At 31.5% G+C, this 24,487-nt stretch overlaps 2 protein-coding genes across 5 annotated transcripts in view; both read left to right on the top strand.

Moving 5' to 3' along the window:
* The window catches only part of LOC110999062, a 140,091-nt gene that overhangs the window by 93,955 nt on the left and 21,649 nt on the right, over positions 1–24,487 (top strand). For all 4 annotated transcript variants that reach the window (XM_045629728.1, XM_045629727.1, XM_045629729.1 and 1 more), the window contains exons 9-12: positions 1,408–1,536; positions 5,081–5,158; positions 6,651–6,719; positions 22,743–22,891. In XM_045629728.1, the coding sequence (XP_045485684.1) occupies positions 1,408–1,536; positions 5,081–5,158; positions 6,651–6,719; positions 22,743–22,891 (425 nt within the window). The remainder of the gene's footprint in view (positions 1–1,407; positions 1,537–5,080; positions 5,159–6,650; positions 6,720–22,742; positions 22,892–24,487) is intronic.
* On the top strand, positions 8,527–10,423 carry LOC110999071. Its single transcript, XM_022267959.2, has 2 exons — positions 8,527–8,687; positions 9,142–10,423. Exon 2 carries the CDS (start codon positions 9,157–9,159, stop codon positions 9,907–9,909), a length of 753 nt encoding a protein of 250 aa, XP_022123651.2. The 5' UTR covers positions 8,527–8,687; positions 9,142–9,156; the 3' UTR covers positions 9,910–10,423.

Here is a 24,487-nt window from a genome sequence, read left to right as displayed (position 1 = left end):
TATAGACAGATTAAAACTGAAGCCCCGCGTGTGTCTGTGGCGAAAGAACCGATCAATTGATTCATTTACTGGTTGAATATTGACTGGCATGAGGGGATGGGCTACTTAACATGTTGTTCGAGCACAGATCACAGCTGGAAAAGATCTCCCCCTCACACACACCACAATCGTAAGATAAGCACAAGAGTTGACGGAACTCCCTCCGGTGCTGCCAACCCGCGGAGACTTTCCCATAAATATCATGAGGATATTTCCGGAGTAGTCACCCGGGCCAGGGGACGCGAAGCCCATCAGACCTAAGATTAAGCAAATACAGTCACTTCTTTAGAAGATTTGAACTCTAGGGGAGCTGTCAAGCTTCTCAGTCACAGACTTGCCTGGCTGTGGGCCCGGTAGGCTACTATGTAGGTGTCCTATTTATAAGAAAAACTACTGATCCATCAAAAATTATCAACTTCTTTAATGAAAGAAACAAAGTCTTTTACCAAAAAAGTGATTTAATAAAAGAGAAAACATGCGGCTGTTATCTTAAGAAATCACGTCAAGTTATTATGCAAAACCACTCGTTTTGCATATCAACTTGACGTGTTGAAGTTTTGCGAAGAAATTGTATTTAAACGCTTAACGAATCAGGATTCGAATTCCTTGTATTTATTCCAGACCCGCCTTTACCATATGGGACAAGGACCTCTCGGCGGCTCCCCCAAAGGCCGACTTATTGTCTCGTTACTTATATATTGAAACAATACGTTACAATAAAAAAATTAAGTAAATAGTATTTGTAACGAAACTTGTATTTTTCAGAACTTTATGAAGTTTTATTACGGTTGTTTAATATATTCGTATATAGTTAGTACAATAGTAGGTATTAAGAAGCGGTCGCTAGTTTTATATTATTATAGATATGAAAAATAATGAGACGGTCCTTCTAAATCCTTATAAGAGTCTTTATGCCTTTGAGCTACCATAATACGATTATATTTAAATAAATTTCGGACCAAGTAAATATTTATAAAGAACATTATTCTGTCATTACTTTTGATTAACTCGAAATTTCACTTTACACATAATCTTTATAGATGTACTTAATTTCTGCTTTACGTGTAACATTTTAGACGTCCCTAAAAGTTCCTAGAATTTCGATGACAACTGAATAAAAATATTTCATTGGCCAATTAGATCATTAAAAGACACTAGCTTTGTTTGCAACCAGGGAAATGTCAATGTATTTCTTTTAAAGAACTATAATCACGCCATTTGTAACCGATAAAAAAGTTAACTATCAATCCACATTTTTTTTTAATAAATACCCTCTTCCATATCGATTTGTAAGTCTTTATTTTTCGACTTATTTTATACGATATTTTGAGATAAAATCATTAACTATGTCACACTTATTATTCGCAGGAGACAATGCCTCCCGTGTTGCGAGGCGAGATGTTACTCGACCGAATGGGAGGAGGCCAGGCGAGACTAAACTATGAACAATTGAGAAAAGACGCCATTGATCTCGAGTTTCAGATAAAACAATTGCAGGTATGAGAACAAATATTTCTACTTTATTTCTTAGTTTAAATGTATGTAATGAAGTCTTCTGTGTCTGAAGTTGAACTTATTTCTTCAGTTTTTCAATCGCTTCATGAAGCATTAATGAATATTAAGATAAAAATGCAGGAAGCATTTTCATATAGGATGCTGCCCTGAATATTTATATTTTTATACAATAGACATACTAAACAAATCATGTATGAATCGAGTTCCTTGTATTCATTCTAGAATTGACTTTACCATACAGAACATTCGGCGTAGGTTTTTTTTTGTAGAACAGGGCGTAATTGGGTATGAAGCTCACCTGATTTTAAGTAATACTGTCGCTCATGGACACTAACTGCCATAGGAGCTTGTCTTTAGAAGTACCCTAAGTAAAACAATGAACTGTTATATTCAATTTTGTTAGTATGAATGATTGAACTTTAAATATTTCATATTTCATATTTCTAGATTTTGTTTTTAATTCTATACAAAAATCTTTAATTTGATTAAAGTGAAATACGATTTGGTGTTGTCAATCCAGTTTATCTTATGAAACTTTATCGCTATATCTTAACAGTTTTTGAAAGATATATACGATCATTGGCTTATACACGAGTTTGAATAATGGTAAAAAGTTGCTACATAAATAACAACTTATATTAGTTTTCATTGCCTTCGTGAAAACTCTATAGAAAAAGTGACCCAGTAAAGTTTTTGGACAGAATCAGGAACTTTTAATTCAGTGTTTCTCAACGTGGGGTCCACGCTGCTATGGGCAATTTGACTGTTAAGAAAATTCAAAAAATTTTTGAATTTGTTTTAAAAATTTACTGTGTTTCGTTAAAAATTTCTTAGTTAGTCCTTCCTAAAACCTATCATTTAAGTTTCTTAAGTGAACAATTAAATTTTTATTATTTAAAATTATGTATATAGCAAGAATTTTAGAAGTACGGACTTCTGGTTGAACGGGACTGTCCCTTTTCCCAATTATGAGCCCCGGTGTCCCCGAAATGAACTATGGGACGCAAAATTGTCCCGTTTTCGAAAATTTCATCAGAAGCATATAAAAAAATCGTGCCAAGAGTTTCATTCATATTTGAAATCTTCACCAGCTAATATAATAATAAAACAAATTTTGTTCTTCTGATAAATATAACTATACATTTTGGGTACCGATATTGTGTGCTTCATAACCCTTTAAATAAATAACTACATAAAGTTTTTTTATTAACTAATTATTATTTGACGTTAATTAAACCAATATCTCGTTTTGTCTCGAAGAATAAATGGTCACAAAAAATAAAAATTGGGACACTGTTATCGTTAATTATTATAGCAGTGTTAGAAGAGAGAGAGAGAGCATGAAAATGCCTGCCTTGCGCGCAAATCATTACTCATTTTTTCTATCGAACAAAAATCTAAATTGAAGTATGCACAGGCAAAAATTAAAATACGAAAATTCAAAAAAAAGCGATACTTTCATATGAAATATGGGTTCCTAATATTTGCCAAACTAAAGGTTACCGATATCGATATCGAAAATAAACATCTATAAATCGTCTCGCGTCACATCGGAATTTAGGATCTTTCTTCCATTTTCTGTTCTAATTTATTTGGTTTCACGTTACTCGATATTACCTTAACGGCTGATGGGTATTATATGTAATTTCCTTTGTGAAAACTTAACATATGACCCCAGTTCAAATCTTAAAGTTTCAAGTCTTAAAATTTGCTAGCATCCGTACAGGGTAGTCTAATTTATTGAAACCATTTTCCGTGACAGCTTATATCATAATTCGAGATAATTTTGAACTGAGACTTCAGGTTACATTGAACGTCAAACATTTGGTAAATTACATCACTTGCTTTGTTAATTTAAAACAGTTGAATATCTTGTATATTTGAAACAATGTAAAAAAAAAAAAATTACCACTTCTTGCGTTATTTTTTATCCTTCCGTGTAACATAATTGTTTAGCTTATCCAAAACACAAACACCACTTATTATAAAAAGTTAATAATATTATTTTTGAGCGGTTTTTATCGTCATCGTGATGTGGTTAGCCATTTCATAAAAAGATGGTAACTTCATCAACTAATTATTATTTCTGCAATCGAAGATACATTTTAGAAAAAATTAAAGTTAGTCCTACGATTTCCAATAAACTTCCAAGTTAACCACTAAGCCCATAGGTAGTCCAAAAGTAATTATACTAAGTACAAAAGAAGTTCCTTAATTTTTGTAGTAATACATTATTCATATACTTAATTAGCTTCTTTGTGGCGCGCTCCTATGATAATATTCATGAGTGATTAATTAACTACGTAAAAGATTAAAATGCATTAAAACGAACAACTTTCAACTACCTAACTTTGGCATATTACTTTTATGAGGTCCCATTTTTTAAAACCCAGACAAAATTATTCTTCCGTAGGGAACAGAACCTGTTATAAGAATCATTATTTTTAACGAACGTATTATGTACCTTCGATGTATATATTTAATCAACGATTTGTGAATAATTAACTCAAAAACTATTTTAGACACTAGCTGTATCAATTATATATATTTTGTAAGATACATAGTACGTTCGTTAAATAAATTAAATTAAAACTTTAAACGGTTTCTGGGTCAACAGAATGCTTTTAATAATAGTGAATCTCCGCTAACAAAGGCTATAATCCTAATTTAACTCCAATTAATGCTAATTTAAATGTCATTACTGTCAGGGCGTCATCATCATAAATGGTTATACAGCGTCTTGTGGGCCTTAGCCTCCTCAATTACACTTCACCATCGCAATCTATCTAGTGCTTCCCGCGTCCAACTTCGAACTATTGTTTCGAGGTCCTTGACAACTCCATCCCACCAACGCAGCCTCGATCTACTGGGTTTTCTTTTGCCACCGCGTTGAGTGACCGCGTGAGTTTAGTAAGGACTTTGGGGTTCTGTCTAGGATGTTAAAAATATTATATATATATATACTGTCAGGGCCTAACTCGAACAAAAACCAGGAAACGCCACGCTATATATTTTGTGAATGTAATGTAATGTAATGTAATGGTGAATGTGATAAATCACAGAACAGATTATATTTTATTTTTACTTATGTAACTTAAATGACGTTGTGGTTTATGACATTTTCTTTTGAATTATTGTATGTAAAGGGAGGATAAAACTTGCTGAGTTTCTTGCCCGTTCTTCTCAGAACAAGACCTCCTGGTAGTCTTGCGAACGGATGGCGTAGTTTTGCTCTTTCGCGAATTTTGTAAACGTTTTTGACATTCATAAGCATGCCTTAAGTCGCATCTAAGCTGAATAAATAAATTTTGATTTGATTTGATTATAAAATTAATAAATAAATAAAAAATAAATAACTAAGTAAGCCAGAAACAACAAGATGCACATCCTTAGCCCGTACAAATTGTATATTTTTATAATATATTTGAAAATTTTCTTGAGATATATTTGTGATAGCTGGGCTAACCAAACAAAAATTATTAATCTGTATCTCATCCAAATATTAATACCTTCAATTTGTTCGCAGGAAGGCTTGGAGTCACTGATGCGTTTACAAAACCGCGGCCTGGAAAGTAATATATACAGCAAAGTGAATGAAATTCAAGTAAGTGTTTTGAGTAGAGTACTTTTTGTCACAATTTGTTAGTCAATTGTCTACGATTATAACCTAAAAAGAATAGACTCTAAGAACTATGCTTTTTTGGCACTTAAATCATCATCATTGTTTGGTGGGTCGTAACTTATTTGTCAAATTATATTTTGTTAATACCATTTGTCGTGTTTGTATACGTTTATGATTTTTTTTTGATCAAACAATCAAGTCATTCGGACCTATTATGCTGGCACAACATATTTTTTTCTTTTAATCTAAATGTTCTTAAATGTTTTAGAAAATTGTTGTTCTCCAGCCAAGCTTACACGAGTTTCATTTTCTACTCTCGAAACATGGCCATGAAATCCAGAAATAATAGAGATTTAAGTTTACTTATTTCTTCGTGATATAGTTTTTATAACAGCTTTGTAACCTCATGTTTATGAATAAAATGAATGTATTTTTAGTCAATAGCTGAAAACTTCGCGCTTATTTTTGTTTCGTGAATATTCGACATCTCCATTAAAAATGAACGCACGATTAATTGCAGGCCATTGTTTTATTTATGTAAGGTAGGTATTGTGCATTCTATTAAATTCTTTTTCATTTGTCACAGAGTTAAATGTATGTTATCTGTGCACAAGTGCGAACCGGCACTGTCTAATATGTCCTTCAAACTGAAGTTTTTTAAATCAAAATCGAATACTGGAATAGAACTAAGAGTAATCTGAGGGATAAAATTAGTTACGGTGACTTCACGATGTAATAGAAGTTTGTTTCAAAGTTTGCTACTCAATCACGCCAGAACTGAGCGCTTAAGGCATTTGTAATTTGAGGCAAAGTGTATAGCGTATAGCATATCTATCTGCTACGTTAAATAACATAGATTCGTTTTACAATAAAAATAAAAGAATAAACATATGCATATTTAGCAATAGCAGTGGCGAATTTACAAAATTTCCAGGTAGATGCTGTTGAAGATGTAGATGTCTTGAAGTTTGTGACGCCCTCGTCTCTACAATTGTAATATCCTAGATTATTTACACAATGATCTTTGAAATTGCCCGTAATATAATTGTTGGTCGATTTTTCTTCCAGTTGCAGTTCGCAGCCTCCAACCAGTAGTAGGACTAACATATTATATAAGTTGATAGGGTGAAAAATACATTTTCTGCAATACACTCTTTTCACTTTTACATAGCGTGAGCTGAATAATAATTATTATTCACGTTTTAAATTTATTACTCCACTGAGTGTAAGGGGCGTCGCCACTAGAACGTCAAGATTGCAGCCTGTACAAAGATTTCTTTGCGTGTTTTAAATTTAAGAAAGCGCCATCTAACATAATTTATATGTAACGTTAAAACGATAACTACAAGAAAAATAAAACTTTTTCATGAACGCATATAAAACTTGTCCAGTTAATTAGGTCTATATTAGCCTCTTAGATGGCGCTGAAGCACTATAAGTATCCAAGGGTAATTAATTAATTCAAAAATTGCAGGAGGAGATTTCTATGAAGAAGTACGATTATAGAGCCACTCAATTACATCTAGCAGCAGTAAGAGCTCAGGTAAGTTTATAATAATTATTTTAAATAATAAGATGACGATATTTTATATTTTAATAATAATAATCGTAATATTTTTCTCGTAGGCGGAGGTTTATTATAAATAGAAAGATATTTAATTAAACAATATAGTATAGTATATCCTGCGAAAGGTTGTGAAATATATTACCTTATTTAATGAATACATTTATAAATAAAAGTGTAACCTATTTCATTTATTGCCTTATTAATAAATATATTATAATTTAACGTATAGTTAATAGTAACTCTAATCAGTATAAAGTATTAAACAATGAAATTATCCAACAGACCACGTTATTATCCTCCATTATTATCTATACCAAAAAAACGCGGGAAGAAAGTAAAAAGCTTAAAATTGTCTTTGGTGCTATGGTTACTTGCTATTTTACCAGTATAATATAAGCTTTGTCATAAACAAAAGTTACTGTTGTTCCTCTATGAAAACTTTTTGCTATTAATAATTCCAACTGTGTAAGTAAATATATATAAATGGTAGGTTAGGTATTGTATATTAAAAATTAAAGTAATATTTTATTCATAGCACACTCTTAACTCGGACAAAGCAGTTTTAATAAGGTGACTCTTGTCTAATAAAACATTCAACCGTTCATCAAAAGAAAACCTTCAACTTTTGCTCTGGAACAAAGAAACATTTTGAAAACTAAAATCTTATGCGCATGTCACGAAAATGTTTTGCTTTGGACCTTGCAGAGAGAGGTCACAATCAATATATTTCAATATTTCCCGCGGATAAACTTTTATTACCTTAATCTAATAAGTAAAGTATTTATTCACATTAATTATATCACTTTTAATCGAGTTTACGTGAAGTGAAAAAAAAAATTAACTGGTAAGTTTTTTAATATTTCTATTTATTAGTATCTATTTTTAAAATTTGGTAATAATTAAAAAAAAATAGATTAATGAAAATACAAAGAAAAGTTACAAAGGTCAATCTGGATAAGTTTATTTAAGGATACAGCTGATGTCGCATTGCGCACAGCCTCCTGTACCTACACCAGTCTGAGATAGGATCCCGCGGCCTACATAACCTTCTCAATATTTGACGCGAACTAAAATAGCTGTATAAAGCTTATTGTGCTCTTATTTTTTTAAATTAATTCATCACGTCGAATACTAATCGTAAAATTAAGTTACTGGCGAAAATGGGTTGGATTTCGATGAAAAATCATATGGTGAGTAGCTATTACTAAATGTATTTATAAAAATAAATGTAATTTTACTTGAAAAATTATTGTCGAAATATCATAGCCTAAAAATTGATATTTATAGTTATTATACATAGCTAATTATTTATTGTGAAATAGTTTTTATACACAAAAGTTAGAAAAATATGAGAAATTTAATCATGAATATTTAGATGTTTCCTGGATATTGTTATAAATCAGTGGCTAATTTATGCAATAATCATAATAATAAATTGTAAATTAAAAAATAAATCAAGTTTTACCACGGATTACAAATAATAAACAATGTAATAGAATTTGACCTTGACAAATTTTCATTCCTACAAAGAGTTATGTTGTATATCACTTTTCATATATATATATTTATGAAAAAACAAATCTAAATAATTATTTTACTTTTATTAAATAACATTTGTGTATTAGCGCCATCTAGCTAAAACTCTACACATTTGTTAGTGGTTCGGTTTTTATTACCGCTTGCGGTAATTTATAATCTATGTAGTGTCAACATCAAATGTCACGTCACCATATTTAATCACCAATAGGAAAGAGTGTAGTAACAATAAGTAGCCAATAGAAATAGCTATCCTAGCCGTCATTTGTTTAGAAAATTATTGTGATCGTCAGAAAGTGTATTTCAATTCGAAGCGTGCGCTGAAGTTTTATTTAAATTTTATATTTATCATTAATTATCGTTGTGAATACACTAGATGTGGTTTAAAAATTAATTTCACTTCGTAAGGTAAGTGTTATATGTGATTATGTAACATTTGTGGCCAAAAACATATCTTTGTGATAAGCACAGTAATTTAGTGACACAATTGTTTTATTACTATTCAATAAAGATTTAATCAAAAAAAAATTACAACACCGGGATAAGTGTAAGGTGTAGCTAGTTTCCTATAGAAATCTAAATACGTTAATATTAATTTTTAACAGTTTGCTAACCTCTACTTTACGTTGCGTAAAGGACCAACGTAACGTTGTTTTATTTCTTTTTCTACCTATATGTAGTTAAAATTTGATTAACTTTATTTATCTTACGACTTTGTTGAGACAAACTTCAGTATAATTAACTTTGAAATGAGTCTCAACAGTTTGGGCGGGAAAGATCGCTGTCAGTACCTACTGTTTGTTGACGTTTCTATAAGTGAATGAATAACTTTGTATTAAACTTCCAAAATATTTTTTTACAGGACACATTAAGTATCATGAAACAAATTACATCAAGAAAGGATAACATAAAATATGATGATGAAAATGTGAAATATAAGCTAAATACTTTATATTTCAACAGTGTTAAATCAAATTCTAAAAAATCAAAGGAGCAAGATGACGACGGCGTTCGATACAAACTTGCACCAGTAACCCCTAAATCTAAAACAATTGCCAAAAGAAAGTCAAAACCCAAAATTAAAGTTAACTTTTGGAGTAATAAAAATCTAGTGCAAAGTAAAAATGCAACACTTAAAAAAGATCCTAAACAAAGACATACAATTTGTACCACAGATCATTCAGATAACCAGAAAGTTCCAGTAGTTAAAGTGCGAAAACGAGTTTCCTTTCTACCGTCACCAGTTTTTACAGATGATCACGTGCCAATGGTGACTGTACCAGATGATTTAACAATTCAACTTAACTCTGCAAATGCCAAAGCAATGGACAATGGCTTGAATCTAGTTTATGTGAATGAAACAGATATTAATAATTTGCATGAACAAAGTAGAAAGAAATCACGGACGTCAACAACACAAACCAGTCCACAAACCTCAAAAGGCTGTAACAGTGTTCAAACAAATTGGGGCAATGAAAATGAACTAGAGTTTTTCTCTAAATATGTTGTTCAAAAGTTGAGAAGAATGGAGACAAATCAACGCATTTATGCAGAAAACTTAATAAATACAGTCCTCATGTTTGGACAGTTGAGAAAATTAAATGGAAAATCAAAAATTTTGGAAGCATAGCCTTGAAAATGGTTTACATATTTAAAGAAATTGTATTAAAATGTTTAGTTAATTTAACAAAGTACATGTTTGCAATACTTTACAGATCTCACAAACATTTAACTACATATCATTTTAACTATGATTCAATTATTATTTTTTGAGTGTATAAAGAGATTCTTATAGTAGAGTTGTCTGAAAAAATATATATGAAAATAAATAAGTAGATTAAATTTTATACATGAAGTTATGTCAATGCAATAAGACATGAAATACAGTAGGTGCTATGAAGGATTGTTTAAGCTTAAATTAGGTTATTTAGTTAATGTTTTCAATTGATTGGAATTAAGAAATGTTTGCCTGGTATACTTTAAAGGTACAAATTATATAATTTTTTTTAAAGTTAGTTTTCTTAATACTTTAATACATAGCACAATTTAAGTTTTGCTACTTAATCTTGTTCTGTATTATGGCTCTAAAATGTGTTCTTGTTTTATAACTTAGTTAAATTATTTCTAATAAAAGTTAAGTTGAAACTGAATCTGTTATTTAAATTATATTGTACTGGCTATCCAGTTATTCAGTCACCTTCATGAATCAGTATGAAATCATACAGATTTATACTCTATAAGATTTATTTCATTAAAATTTACATTTAATGAATAATTCTTGGGGCCATTTAGCTTTTTATTCCCACATAATGAGTTAAACTGCCAACAGTCCAATGAGGCCTGTTTAGGCTTAGGCCCTGCTGTAAATCCTCTACTACATATATATATGTAGAGAGAGGATTGGAGCATAGGAGATGATGAGGTATCGATAACTAGTGCTTATACAATTAAAAACTTACTACTAAATTACAAACCAAAAAACATCGGCTATCACCACCCGTACTTGTTGACTTTGTGAAATACCTAAACTTCAAAAAAGTATAAAAGTGTTCTTTAAACAGACTATAATAACATAAAATCTTGCTCATAAGCTGAGACATTTTGTTTATGACTCGTTGCCTAGAAACATCCAACGTGAGACTAAGGACGCAACATCGAACACTCGCCGCCTAGACAGTCATTAGTCGCCCGCCCGCCCTACACTGTACCAGACATTCGTGTGCTAGCATTCGCCACGAGTTGTGCTACGTTAATCTTAATATTGTACGTTATATTTTAAATCATCTTAGTTAAAAATTAAATTATGACATCTTTCGTGCATTCGCGTATTAAAAGAAAAATGATATTTGATATTTTAACGCTAATATCATCAGTATATTGCTAGTAATCACAGTTGTGCTAGGATTTTTAACAATGGATATTGTGCATCGGCTTCATTATTTGGTGTTATCACAAAAATCAGATCTTATGACTATGGAACGAGAACAAAGAAGCCGTGTGAGGCGGCAGTCAAGTCTACCTGATGCAAACAAAACAAGACAGCGGCTAGAGCAAGCATATTTTAATGATGTGAGTTTTTTATTATTTGTCAAACATTTCAATACTCATGCAATGCGCCGGTTGGAATAGTTACTTCTACCAGAACGGAATTTCATATGGAACAATGACATCCCTGCCTATGTCTCACCATACTAAAAGGCTCATGAGCGTTTTACCGGCTGTTAAGAATTGATCTTATCTTAAAATACCTATGGTTGATTGATTATGTATTAAATAACTAACCGTTGTTATGTCTTAGCCTCCATAGTTAAAGATGTATTTGTATAAATTTGTTGAACAATAGTTCGATTGAAAGGTTTTAGCTTCGTAAAGACCAGATAACAAATTATCGAGTTAAAAGAGTTATTTGAATATTTTCGTTTCTATATTATATTTTTATGATTTTGATAAAGATACTGAAAACAGTCACGCAATAAAATCATTACGATGTCGCATAACGTTACTTTGATGTTCAAATTAAGATTTCAAGTTATTATATCGGTACCAAGACATTAGACCTTTAGTATAGCATGAAATCGTAATGAGCAAGTAATGCAGGTATCGATTTTCGTGGAAATCTAAATAATTATTAAGAAATTGTTTTAAATTCTTAAAAGTCAATTTTGATTAAAAATAATAATATATGAAGTAAAAACGCACTGAAATTAATCGAAAAGTCAATCTCCTACAAGTAACTTAAACCAATCGTGTAAATTCTGTTTTTTTAATAAAACGAATGTGTTAAGCAGGTCTATTAAATGCAACTAAAGATTAAACGTTTTTTGCTCGGTTGGGACTAATTTAAGATTAGTACCTGGATGACCGAGCTTTTCTCGGTATTTTTTTATTTTTTATTAGTTGTATTTTTTTGAATTATTTATTTATATTTAAGTACGAAACTTACATACAAATGCAGTGATGAAAAATGACAAATATTTTTCGATCTTACCGACAGAATAAAATTACATTTTCTAGAAATGATTCCTAGCTAGATTTATTTATCGCCTCCGATGCCCCCCCTCCCCCTAAATATATATATATAATTGGAATCTCGGAATATATATATATATACAAGAAATGCTCGTTTAAAGAGATAAGATAAGATTTATTAAATTTTTATGTCAACTTACCTGTCATAATTATTTACTTTCATAACCTATAAGCCTACCATTAATAACATTATCATCTTTATGATACTGTTATTAATGGTAGGCTTATAATTACATCTTTCTACTGAAAACAACCCACTAAGGTGATCCGACTTCCTAAGACAGACACTCGTCGCTTTTTGATTTAAGATAGATCGGGCTTTAAAGCATTTGTCTAAACTATTTCCACTCACTGAAATCATGAACATAAAAAGGTATTCACGATCAAAAAAAATTGTAGATAACCCATTTCGCTGTCGTCCGGTTGCCAGAGATAAGAAAGCTTTATGGCCCTACTTTTATTTGTTCTTGACACGCTTGTTGACCTTATCTTTTAGCAATTAAGTTGTCCGGCATTGAACATGTTTACGAATTCAGCCAGGATAGACTTGATAATATCTAAGTCTAGATACATTTCAGTCTTTATGACATTGAACTTAAGTACCCAAACAGGTGGGTTTTTCCATGTGGAAAATTCCTTTAATTATCATAGGATGGGAACGTAACTTCTTGTGATGTCTCTTTACTGTCCAAAATGTCTCCTTAGTCTTGGCCAATATCAAATGTTCTGTTTTAATTAAGTCTAATTTTGACTATTATTATGACCTGAAACAGTCTGTACTGAGATTTCACTGCTTAATTGTATATTCAAGTTTTATGTTTTGCGTATATGATTAATAAGATCAGAATTCTGCGATGTATTCTATCAGCAGTGTTGACTATCATTCCTGAGGTCGTAGGTTCTATCCCCGGATTTGCACTAATTGACTCTCTTTCTATACGTTTATTTGTTGACGGCGTGATTTGTAGGCCATAATTTTTAAAATAATTACTATTTTTTTTAATAGCAACATTTTTATTTCCCTCTTTCACGCGGACACCTTCTATATTCCCGCAACTGACAGCACTCAACAAACCTGTCGGAAAAGATCAGCTGTGCACTGTGTACAAAAGCGATTCCCTTAATTTAATGATGCACCAATCAATTTTTATAGCAGCCTGTTTATACATTACGTATCTACTACGAACACCGAAAACATAGATTTTATTAATATGTGATTTGTATACCTACATATAAGCTGTTTTCTGTCCACCAGGACGTCGAACACATTTAAATAATTAACTTATATACATACTAAGGCCAGTGACATATACACTATAACATTATAACCATTAAACCAATTGAACATTGGCTCCATAGATAGCCGGTGCAAGAAACCTATTCTTGCATCGGGGACAATTCTCATTCTCATGTTCCTATATTCGACCATGAATTAAATAACGATGATCAATAAAAAATTAAATAAAATACGTTAATTTTGGAACATAAGATCATCAAGGTATCATTCCACGATGTTTGATTTATGTAATATTTTTTAAAATTGGAACTTTATATTGTTTCTTGTTACATTAGTAAAAAGTGTTGCTGGTAGCAAGTTAATTAAAATTGGAATAATATATAGATTTTATAATAAATGAATAATACTCTGAATGTAGTCAACAAAACTCTGTTACTTAAAGGTAATGAAATCGCTTTATATGTTTTATTTTGTGAAAGAAGAAAGGTAATGTTTCTGCATAATTGCATATTACATGATATGTAGATTGTATGGCGTCTATAAATATCAGCTCATTGTCCATGTGAATATTTTAAAATCGATAATGTGCTACAAAATCTACGCAATACTGAGCTTTCTTCCCACATGCTTTACATACAATGACTAATACCTACATAACAGTTACCAGGCCCTGTGTTCGATGCAAAGCCAAGTTTTATTCGATATCAGTCTTTGAAAATAAATATACATATTTGATAATTCAACATCTGTGACTGCTCACAGAAGATTTCAGCGTGCGACTCTGATACCCGAGGTCAAAGGTTCGATCCCGGGCTGTGCACCAATGGATTTTTTTCTATGTGGGCATTTAACATTTGCTCGAACGGAGAAGGAAAACATCGTGAGGAAACCGACATGTCTTAGACCCATAAAGTCGACGATGTGTGTCAGGCATTGGAGGCTGATCACCTACTTGCATATTAGATTTAAAAATGATCATGAAACAGATTCAGAATTATGAGGCCAGGACCTAAAGAGGTTGTAGAGCCATTGATTTTAATTCAATATCACTTATGTGTTATAAATAAAATCGGTGACGTAACAACCTTTTTTAGGGAACACTGTTTCTAAATCTACTTTATGATTTTGTCAATACAAGGCAAGTAGGTGATCATCATCCTGTGCCTCACTGTTAGAGCGAATGTTAAATGCACACATTGAACCTACGACCTTAGGAATGACAGTGGCATGCTAAAGCCACTAGTCTAACACTGCTCTGATATAAGACCATATATTAATTTATATTAAACACACGCATGGATTCTTACCAGTTTTAATTTAACTAGAAATTGTTAAACGAAATTGATCGACAATATTTATTTAACAAAAAAAATTGACAACCGATTCATAGAATGAATATAGGATTTTCGTGGAATAAGCATCAACGTGATGTTACAGGCTACCAAATACGCGTATATATTATATCTTCTATTTATATAGGAATAAAAATGACTGAATACCATTATAATTTTTTTAATTGATTTCAACAGATAATTCTTAAATTAATGTAAAATGTCACTCTGCAGTAAACGACGCTTTGATGACATGGAAATCTGATCGATTTTATCACAGTCTCCATGTCTTTAGACATTACTGCATACTGCAGGCTTTGTTCCCTTACCCATAACGATTGAGAGAAAAAATATTAAATTTTTTATTTTCATTTTGCACATGCATGTATCATGTTTTTGTATGTCATGTGATCTCTGTATGTGTGTGTAAAACTGTTATAGTAATAATGTTTTTCAAATAAATAATTGCGAGTTGAAATGGTGCTCATGTACTAAAAAGTTGTAGGAAGCGAACAAAACTTGTTTTCTGCAATACCGGAAGTTTTAAGCCACACCTAATAGCATTTTAACGCACCACCGCTTACGACTAACACCCGTGTTATAACCAAAATTTAAGTTTCTTAGTTTGATAATTAGAGCTACTAAAGGCCTAGTTAGTTCATTAGTAATACAATCAGTTTATTTGTGGCAAATATTACTGAATTAATTTAAAAATCAGTAATATAAATTTTGCGTGACATATTCTTAATTATTTATTGTTTTTAACATTAAATAATAATATAGCCTTTTATTCAGATCGTCTTAGGTACATACATAAACTAAGATTTATATTAAATTAGATATTAGAAGGTTGAAAAAAATCTATTCTAATATATGTATCATGCTTGATTTCCGCAGATCTGTTTGCCAGTTTTTTTAAGATTGTAAAGTTCAAATATTCGAATAAACCGTGCCGTTAAATAGGTAAAATATCCATTTTAAGAAAAACGTTAATGTGTATTTGAAAGTGTGTACCATAAAGCCCTTGTAAGATAGCTTTTACTTGCGCCATCCGTTGGGTACATTACGAGCTTAAAGGTAGAGGTTTTTCAGTAATAAAATACTGTGGTTTTATGACCCTCTTTTCTTAGCACACTGTGACATAAGCAATCATTCAAAATTAGTATAGATAGATGACAGTTGCTTGACTTTACTTTAGATAAATAAATCGTTTATTTTGAAAGAGAGTTGAAAATTTATATCGATTCATTATAAAAATCCTGAAAGTTTTACAAATATAATATTAATTCAACGCGTATAGTAACTATTTACTGTAAAGGATGAAGGAATTTCTTCAGTTCAAACAATTTGTATGACTCACAACTTGGCGATTAAAAAAAAGTGGCGGAGAGTCTCTTGTCAGTTCTGCTTCCTCTTGTGCACTTGCAAACTGGTAATAAATGTAAATTTAGAATCAATTTAACATCTTTCCTATTGACGTTCGACGTGACGAGTATAATATATACTCAATAACTACAACTCTTAATTCTTAGTCTGTTGCATTGCATCAATCGTTTTTCGCTAATAGAAAGTCCGTTATTGACTCATACGTGTGTATCGAAAGTGTTGAAATCGTGCGCGAAATGTTAGGCCGACGGCTGACCCTACTTCTCATTCCTAGCAATAGTAACGTGAATATTAAATTATTTATATCAGAAGTAATAACAAAACATGTTATGAGGTAATTATAGTCTAGTTTAATATTTCAATATTTATATTTAATTCGTAATCCTATATCTAAACAAAAAATTATATATAATAAGAAAAAAATTACTAAAAAATACAGCCAAAGATGGAATACATAATATTTACAAAAAGGTTCAAACAAAGTAAAGAAAAAAACATTAAATATTAATCAATACATTTAGCCAAGTTATACCTATTTGGCTGTGTTGTGATGGTTTAAAATGAGGGATATGCACATGATACAGTTGATTTTCACCATGGATTTACTTAATACCTCTTTTATGAGCTTTATTGCAAAAAAAACTAACATATTTCAACATTATGTCAGAAATAGTTCGCCGCCCACCAAAATACCTATTAGGTTTCAAAAATGCGTGCGTATAATCTACCATAGATTATAAATAGTTTGATGTTCGATAACTAATCCGTGACACATGTCAAAAAAGAAATTCCAAGATGTCAACCGTCACGCAACACCATGAAATAGGTTACTCTGCTTTAAATTCACAAATTTAATTATTCACGGATACAGTTTTGTATATTAATTTAACACGAGGTAAATGGACGCTAAGCAAAAATTTGGGTCATTGTGAAGTCTGAATACTGAAAAACTTAAACTTTGGCTTAAACAATTCCATCTAGTTGAGTTTCGAAAAAAGCCACTGAGTTTTGTGTTTAAAGTAAACAAATCTTCCGCTTTATAACGACATGTATAATATTGTTATAAGTAGGGTTGAAGCAAAAATTAATATGTTTATTTTTTTTTACGTTAATTGTGTTTTATGTATACACACATACGTAGGGGTTTATGTATACACACATTAAGTAGTCCAACAGTGTCTAGTTACGGGGGGGGGGGGGGGGGTCTTTGTTTGCGAAATAAAATATTAGGTACTGATTATGTTTAATTTCCTACACACTCCTAAACTAGGAAATATATGCCTAACTATGTAACACCTAAATATGTATATCGCTATGTATATAATGTAAAAATGCCTATTACTAAATGGATTGTTATTTGATACTTTCTCGTGGGGTGACGGGAAAACATCGTGACTTACGTCAAAAACACTAATCTACGTGTAATAGGTATAGGCTGTTTTCTAATAAGAAAAAGGCTAACATAAGCTGTGGTTTATTGTGACTTATCATGTTTTTAATTATGAAAACAACACTACACTCACACAGAGATACGTGCAGTACTGTCAGTTGCGTGTAAAAAAGTCTTTAACTCCTTTTAACCTTATTACCTAATTACAAAGGTGACTTCACTTCTCATAAAAACCGTGTTAGAGTTCATTTACATTTAATTGTTTACCGTACTATTATTTTTGTTCTAATCACAAACTTTACGTAAAATTGGATTAACTTTTTCTATGTCAGAATCATGAATCATACCAAGTGTAAGTTGGCTTACCATAACTTAAAATCTTGCGGGGGGAGGAGATGAGCAACCCAAGTGTTCCAAGAACTCTGTTTTTTTATTTTCCACCTTCATTCATAATTGATCGATTTGACGTATTTCTGCTCGCATAAATTCTTGTCTTCCCATTGTTGAAAAAAATTAATAAAACATTACATTACATAAATATACCAAAAAATTGGTTTCCTTGTACCGAGGGGATATGTGCGACGACGAAGGCCAATGTTTGCGATACCAAAAGGCGGAATCAGTCAGTTTCACAGATCCCCGTTAACAAAGACGTTGCTAGTGAAAGTCTCTAACACTATCCACATCCTTATATGTTTACAGAGTGGGTTCATAGTAGCGATATTGTGTATTTAATGTTTATATAAAAATGAATCCCTATTTCCCTTGGTCACGGCATTACGCGTGAACGGCGGCACCGATTTCGCTAATTATTTTTATGTTGTGTTTGTTATTGTCTGAAGAAGGTTCTTATGAGAGAAAATAAGAACCTTTTGGAATACTAAACCACCGTATTGAGTAATCCTGACTTTTTTTACGATAGCAACTTTTTTTTCAGTGCATAGCGCTCTCACAAAAGCCTTTTTGATGTACCGTTGACGTTTGACATAACATTGACAAACTGCGTGCTGGAAATATCGTCAAAGAGGATATAAAAAAAATTATATCGATTCCTGCCCTCTACGCTCAACTCCAATTTTTTTATTTAATTATTCTTATGGAACCGAAAAAGTGTTTCCTTAAGATAATATATATGGGAAAACAACGGTTGCTGGGTCAGCTAGTATTACATATATATTTTATTATACTTATTTTCGATATTATCGTATTAGCATTAGTAACGTATCATTACTTCTGAAAAGATAATGTATATATGATTGAGAATAAATAAGTAATGAATTGTGCTCGGCCGGATTCGGTCGTAGCACAAAGCTACGCATTGATCCTGAGATCAGTCTCGCAATAGCGCTTTCAACCAGACTCAGGGAAGCTCTGAAAAGCGAATGTCATGTTTTTCAACATGTTTAATTAATCAATTCCTATTCATCAAAGCGTTGTTATATAACCTATCTTACTTGCTGATAATGTAACACTATATTTGTAAGTAAATTTGTAAAATGATCTCTGTTATTTTATCCTTTATCCATGACAAATATAAATAATCAAAAAATATCTTTATTCATATAGGTAAACAAGTCCACTTATGAACGTCAAGAAAATTAAATTAATTGTGAATTTACATTTACTGCCAGTTCTCAAATCAAGGGCGTAGAACCGAAGAGAAGAACTGGCAATATATATCATTGTATCCGGAAATTCTTTATTAAATCACATTACATTTACATCTACAGTTACAATATTTTCTAAATATATAGACTATTACGGTGAACATAAACTTTACAACAACAAATATACAACAAATATAAATAATATAAAACTTCTTCCAAGTACAAATTTTAGATTTTACTAGTAATTTAAAATACTTATTTGCTTAGCAATGCGAATAAGAAGCGCAATGGGCGTTTAGCAACGCTATTTGAACTGATATAACGACAAAAAAATTAAACACACATACATTTACTTGTCGCTAAAGAATGCAATAATATTAGTAATCAGTTAATCATATACAATCAACCGCATAAAAAGAAATTTATACCAAAAGTTTTGAAAACACATACAAATCGCGAAAGATCCCTTCGAAGAAGAAGAAGTGTGATATTTTCTTCACTGACATTTGGATTTTCCCTGGTGATAAGTTTTGTAGTTTTTATAAATTATGTATCTTTAAAATTAAGTAAAATCTGTTTTGTATTAAATTATCTCAGTGATTATTCTTCGCCTTCAAATAGAATAAAATATATTCAATAAATTTTACAGGCTTTGAAGTTTCATAAATTGGATTGATACTCGTAGTTTTTAATGTAGATGTCTTTTAAGTTCATTTGTTACAAAAGTTAACAATTTACCTTGCTTTCCTTAGTGAATATTTTTGATTTATTTTTTGTGAATGGTCGTACTTGAATTCATATATGCGGTGATATTAGTTGTTTATACTACGTATTTGCGTGTTGTTCTCACGAGTATGTAAGTGCGTGCTCCTATTTCACCATGCCTCCTGCCGATAGAGGACAAATCTTTGTTTTTAATTTATTGTGTTATTCTTTATTACTCAAGATGTCATATGGCACACGGGGTAATGGTTGCAGTTCCTTACAAACGTTGTGTAAAAGAAAAAACTTGGCGATTAAAAAGAGTGGCGGAGAGTTTATTGCCAGTTCTTCTCTTCCGTTCTACGCCCTTGATTTGAGAACTGGCAGTAAATGTAAAATGCATTAATATATATATTTCTTTGTTTGACGTTCATAAGTGTATATTATGTAACCTACATGAATAAATGTAGACAGAACTGACCTAATTGTTCAAAAATTTAACCGTCCAGTCATCTTGTCTTTTGTAAGCGTAACTAAACCCGCTTTACTTTACGCAAGTAATTATTAAATTTGACAATGCTTTTAACGTTTAGACGACAAAGTTGCTAATAAAGATCGTCATGCCAAAGAGAACATCTTTGATACCTAAAGATCGCTTTATGACCTAATTACTTCAGACAAAAACGAATTATTATTTTAATTAAGTGTTAATTGTGTGTGCTAAATGCCTCGTTGGGGGTGATATGCCTTTGAATAATATACATTAAAAAGTATTGTTTTCAGTACAAAGTAATGATACAAGCATTGACTAAAGATACCGTATTGGCTACCATCGGTATTTCTTCATTTAAAATAAAGGACATTACAGTTGCATCTATAAGCTTTTTTTGGCATTGTTGGCATCAAGACGTGAAGACATCGCTCACTGGTGAAGTAGCCTGTGACAGGCTATTTCACGAGTGTAATCAGTCAATCCCCATCGTAGTGGGAGTGCCATGATTTTCAGCCAAATGGGAAGGCACTCGCATTTTGTGCGGTGAGTGAAACTCGCGGAGCCGTCATGAAATTTCTTTAGAGTTGTTCGGATTGATACCTGCAGCTGTTTCTACATTAGTGGTCGGAGTAGAATCCGAAATTCTACCCGTATCACCTTTCATAATGCAGTTTTTTCTTCTAAAGAGCCGGCAACGCATTCGTGACCCCTGTGGCATATAGTGTCCATGGGCGACGGTCACTTAACATGGAGTGAGCGTTTTTCAAAAGATATGTTAAGTCATTTTCTGACCTTTCTTAAAAATGATTTTGTAAAAAAATATTGTAAGTTAGTTATCTTAAGATCTGCAATTTGTTTCCAATTTAAACAGAATAGAGCACGACTTATTAATGAGTTACAAGAAGTATTGAATCGTGACAATTCCAAGGATTGATAATTATTAAAAGATATAACTTTTGAAGCGGAGCTTTCGAGTGGAACTAGTTAAAGTTTTAACGGCATCTGTCAGACATCGAAACATTGCTAGCTTTTCTTACATTGATAACGACTTCAACTTCAATACATACAACCTTATCTCATTTATTGTGAATGTAAAAACAGAAATTTCTATCAGCAGTGTTGGCTTAGTAGATGCAGCAGTTACTCTCATCCCAGAGGTCGTAGGTTTGAAGCCAGTCCTCAATGGACGGTCTATGAGCGCATTTAATACTCGGTTTTACGCCAACAAAAAAAATAAGACGAAAAACAAAACAAAAGTGGCTTACAATATGCCCTAAAACAGAAGTGGCAACATAGTCAGCGTCCAAGATTTATTCCTGTCAGAATAACCAATAATTCCTGTACTCTACCAATTGTTTTTGAATCACCTTCATTCATAATTTATTGATTTGAGGTATAGCTACGCGCTTTTGCCTTACGTTCAAATTTATTAAATTCATACAGCATTTTGGTACAAATTGTTGAAAAAATTTACTGTAAAATTACATAAATTGAAAACATATCGTATCTACAGTCCGCATTTATTCTGTCTCTTAGGTAAATCACTCAATTAAAAGCATAAACTTTTTCTATGGATTCTGTATTTTATAGTCGGATCTTAGTCTGTAACAAGATTAGAGGACGCTAGTCATCACGAATCGTACACGTTTTATATAATAAACAAATCTTTTTACAAGGTGTCGTAAGACAAGATTTGTATTTCTGACTGTGAGTATTTCTAGAACTACGAAGCCGTATCCAATGAGTACTGGTGTTATTCCCCTACGGGATCGCCCAGCACTGAGAATTTTATCTATGGGTTGTCTTGCTCTAACATCTAATAAATGTTAAATTGACAGGTACTAAAGAAAAATGTGTTTATTTTATAAGAAAAGGCTTCGTGATTGCATTTTAATGTGTGATTTGTTCGAGTATATTTCGCTATACTTCTAAAATAATTTTATGAGGCTTAAATTAACACGGCTATTTTCCGGGGGTACTTTTAGATCTAACTAAAAGATTTTGAAAATTCTTGTACCAAGATAAAGCCGCGTCATAGTGTCAACTGCAGGCGGTTGTAGTTGGATTTTCTTTTGGTAAACGTTTCTTACGAACGCTGCTATAACGATATATAATTGAGTTTTAGAGAAAATATAGAGCTTGATTATTACCTTGCAAATAGTATTTGTCTTCTGTATAACTAGTAAATACACTTAATTATTATATACAGATACCTAACCCACAACCTGGCGTTAATAAACCAAGCTTAACATGGGTCTTAGTAATATATCTAAACATCTTATTTTCAGAGGGAGCTGTTTGCAGCTAAAGCTGACAGCAGCACAGTAGACCGCAAGCTATCGTCTTCATCAGCCGGAAGCATGAAGAACAAGTGGCTTAAGGCTTTTAGGAGTTTGAAGCCTCCCAGCGCACCGCCGCCACATGCCGCCCCAGATAAGTAAGAACTTTTGATTCATATACCGTTCATATTAATCAATTAATATTTCAGACTGCATTATTTAATTTTTACATGAAAAAACTTTAAAGTTATTAGATAATACTTAATTTATTGGTGTGTTCTTAGAGTTCGTGGTAGCGTACCCCATATCTAAAGGAACACTATAATAAATTAAGTATCCAAAATGAAAAAGTAAGAGGCAACAATTATAGTCTTTGAAAGAACAATTCAAATTTGTGCAAATAAAAAAACTTCTTGAATTTGAATCTACAAAAATATGGCACTATCTGGCAAAATTTATTTATATTTTTTATAGCAATTGGCAATTTATAAACACGTTATTTGGTTGATTCAAATTCATTTATTATGCAAACTATACCACATTTTAGGACACGACAATGACAACAATTTAATAAATTATTATGGGCTTTTAATTGGCAATTAATTACAGTAATTTATCGACAATTAATTATATATATTGAAATAATACGTTAGTAAGTTATATTGGCGATTGGAGATGGTTTATAATATCCATGTTTTTTTGCGTCTTAAACAAGAGTTTTATACAATTACCAGAATTGTCTGCAAAAGTGCTACGCAGACTTTCATTCGTCAAAGAATTCTTTTTATATAACAAGTACACACATGGGTAATTTCGTTACATTATAAATAACAAAGTTAATTTTTTATTTCAAAAACGTATAATAATGTTTCTCTGTTTATGAACTGAAATAAAATTTATGAACCACTTTAAAAGCTTTATACAAGATTCGTTATAATATAACAGTGCTTTATCACAGCCTCACACAATATATACTTCTAAAAGTATGTAAATTTACGAATTCTACTAAACTTAGAAGCCACGTCCAAAAACTTTATCGCCTGCAATATATTTGTACAGTTTATCAGTTAAATATAAAATTATTTAACTTGATATATGTGACGATATCTTACATGATTCAACGTGTAGAATATCTGTTTTATTTTTAAATTACTGTTAATTGTAACAATCTATGTTTAGCAAAAATCATAATTTCTTGCTTAAGACTATTCCAGACCCATTACATAAACGTACCCTTATATAGCTAAATAATGATATCAATAAATTACGTTCTAAAACTTTTGCAAATAAAATCGGTAAATATATAGTTGAGTAAAACGACGCAACATTTTCTCTCAATCAATTGATTGCATCCTGCAAACACTTTGCCAGATGCCGGCAATGACATTTTCATTTAAATGTTTTATTTCCTTTCCATATCTAGTTGAAAGTCACTTTCCATATTTGTTTTGTTTCGGTTATTTATCATTAATCAATCGTACTGTGAAGTAGTTTTAATATAACGTTGACCAGTTGTCTATCTACATATCTTTTGACAGATCAATTTAATTAACCACAGAGTCAAGGGTTATCAATTATCATATATTAGCCACTAGCCTAACTAATCTAGTGAAGGTTTATGGTTCTCAGCCCAGAGTTTGTTCGTTCAATCGTAATTAGTCATACAGAAAACACAATTTTATAAGTAAACTGGAATGATGGGTGCGAAAACTATTTATTGCTAAAATTTTATTTGCGGAATGAATCACTTTTAA

The sequence above is a fragment of the Pieris rapae genome, chromosome 10, assembly GCF_905147795.1.
Source record: "Pieris rapae chromosome 10, ilPieRapa1.1, whole genome shotgun sequence".
Lineage (NCBI taxonomy): Eukaryota > Metazoa > Arthropoda > Insecta > Lepidoptera > Pieridae > Pieris > Pieris rapae.
The sequence above is the reverse complement of the archived record's forward strand: the minus strand, read 5'-3'. Positions and strand labels throughout refer to the sequence as shown.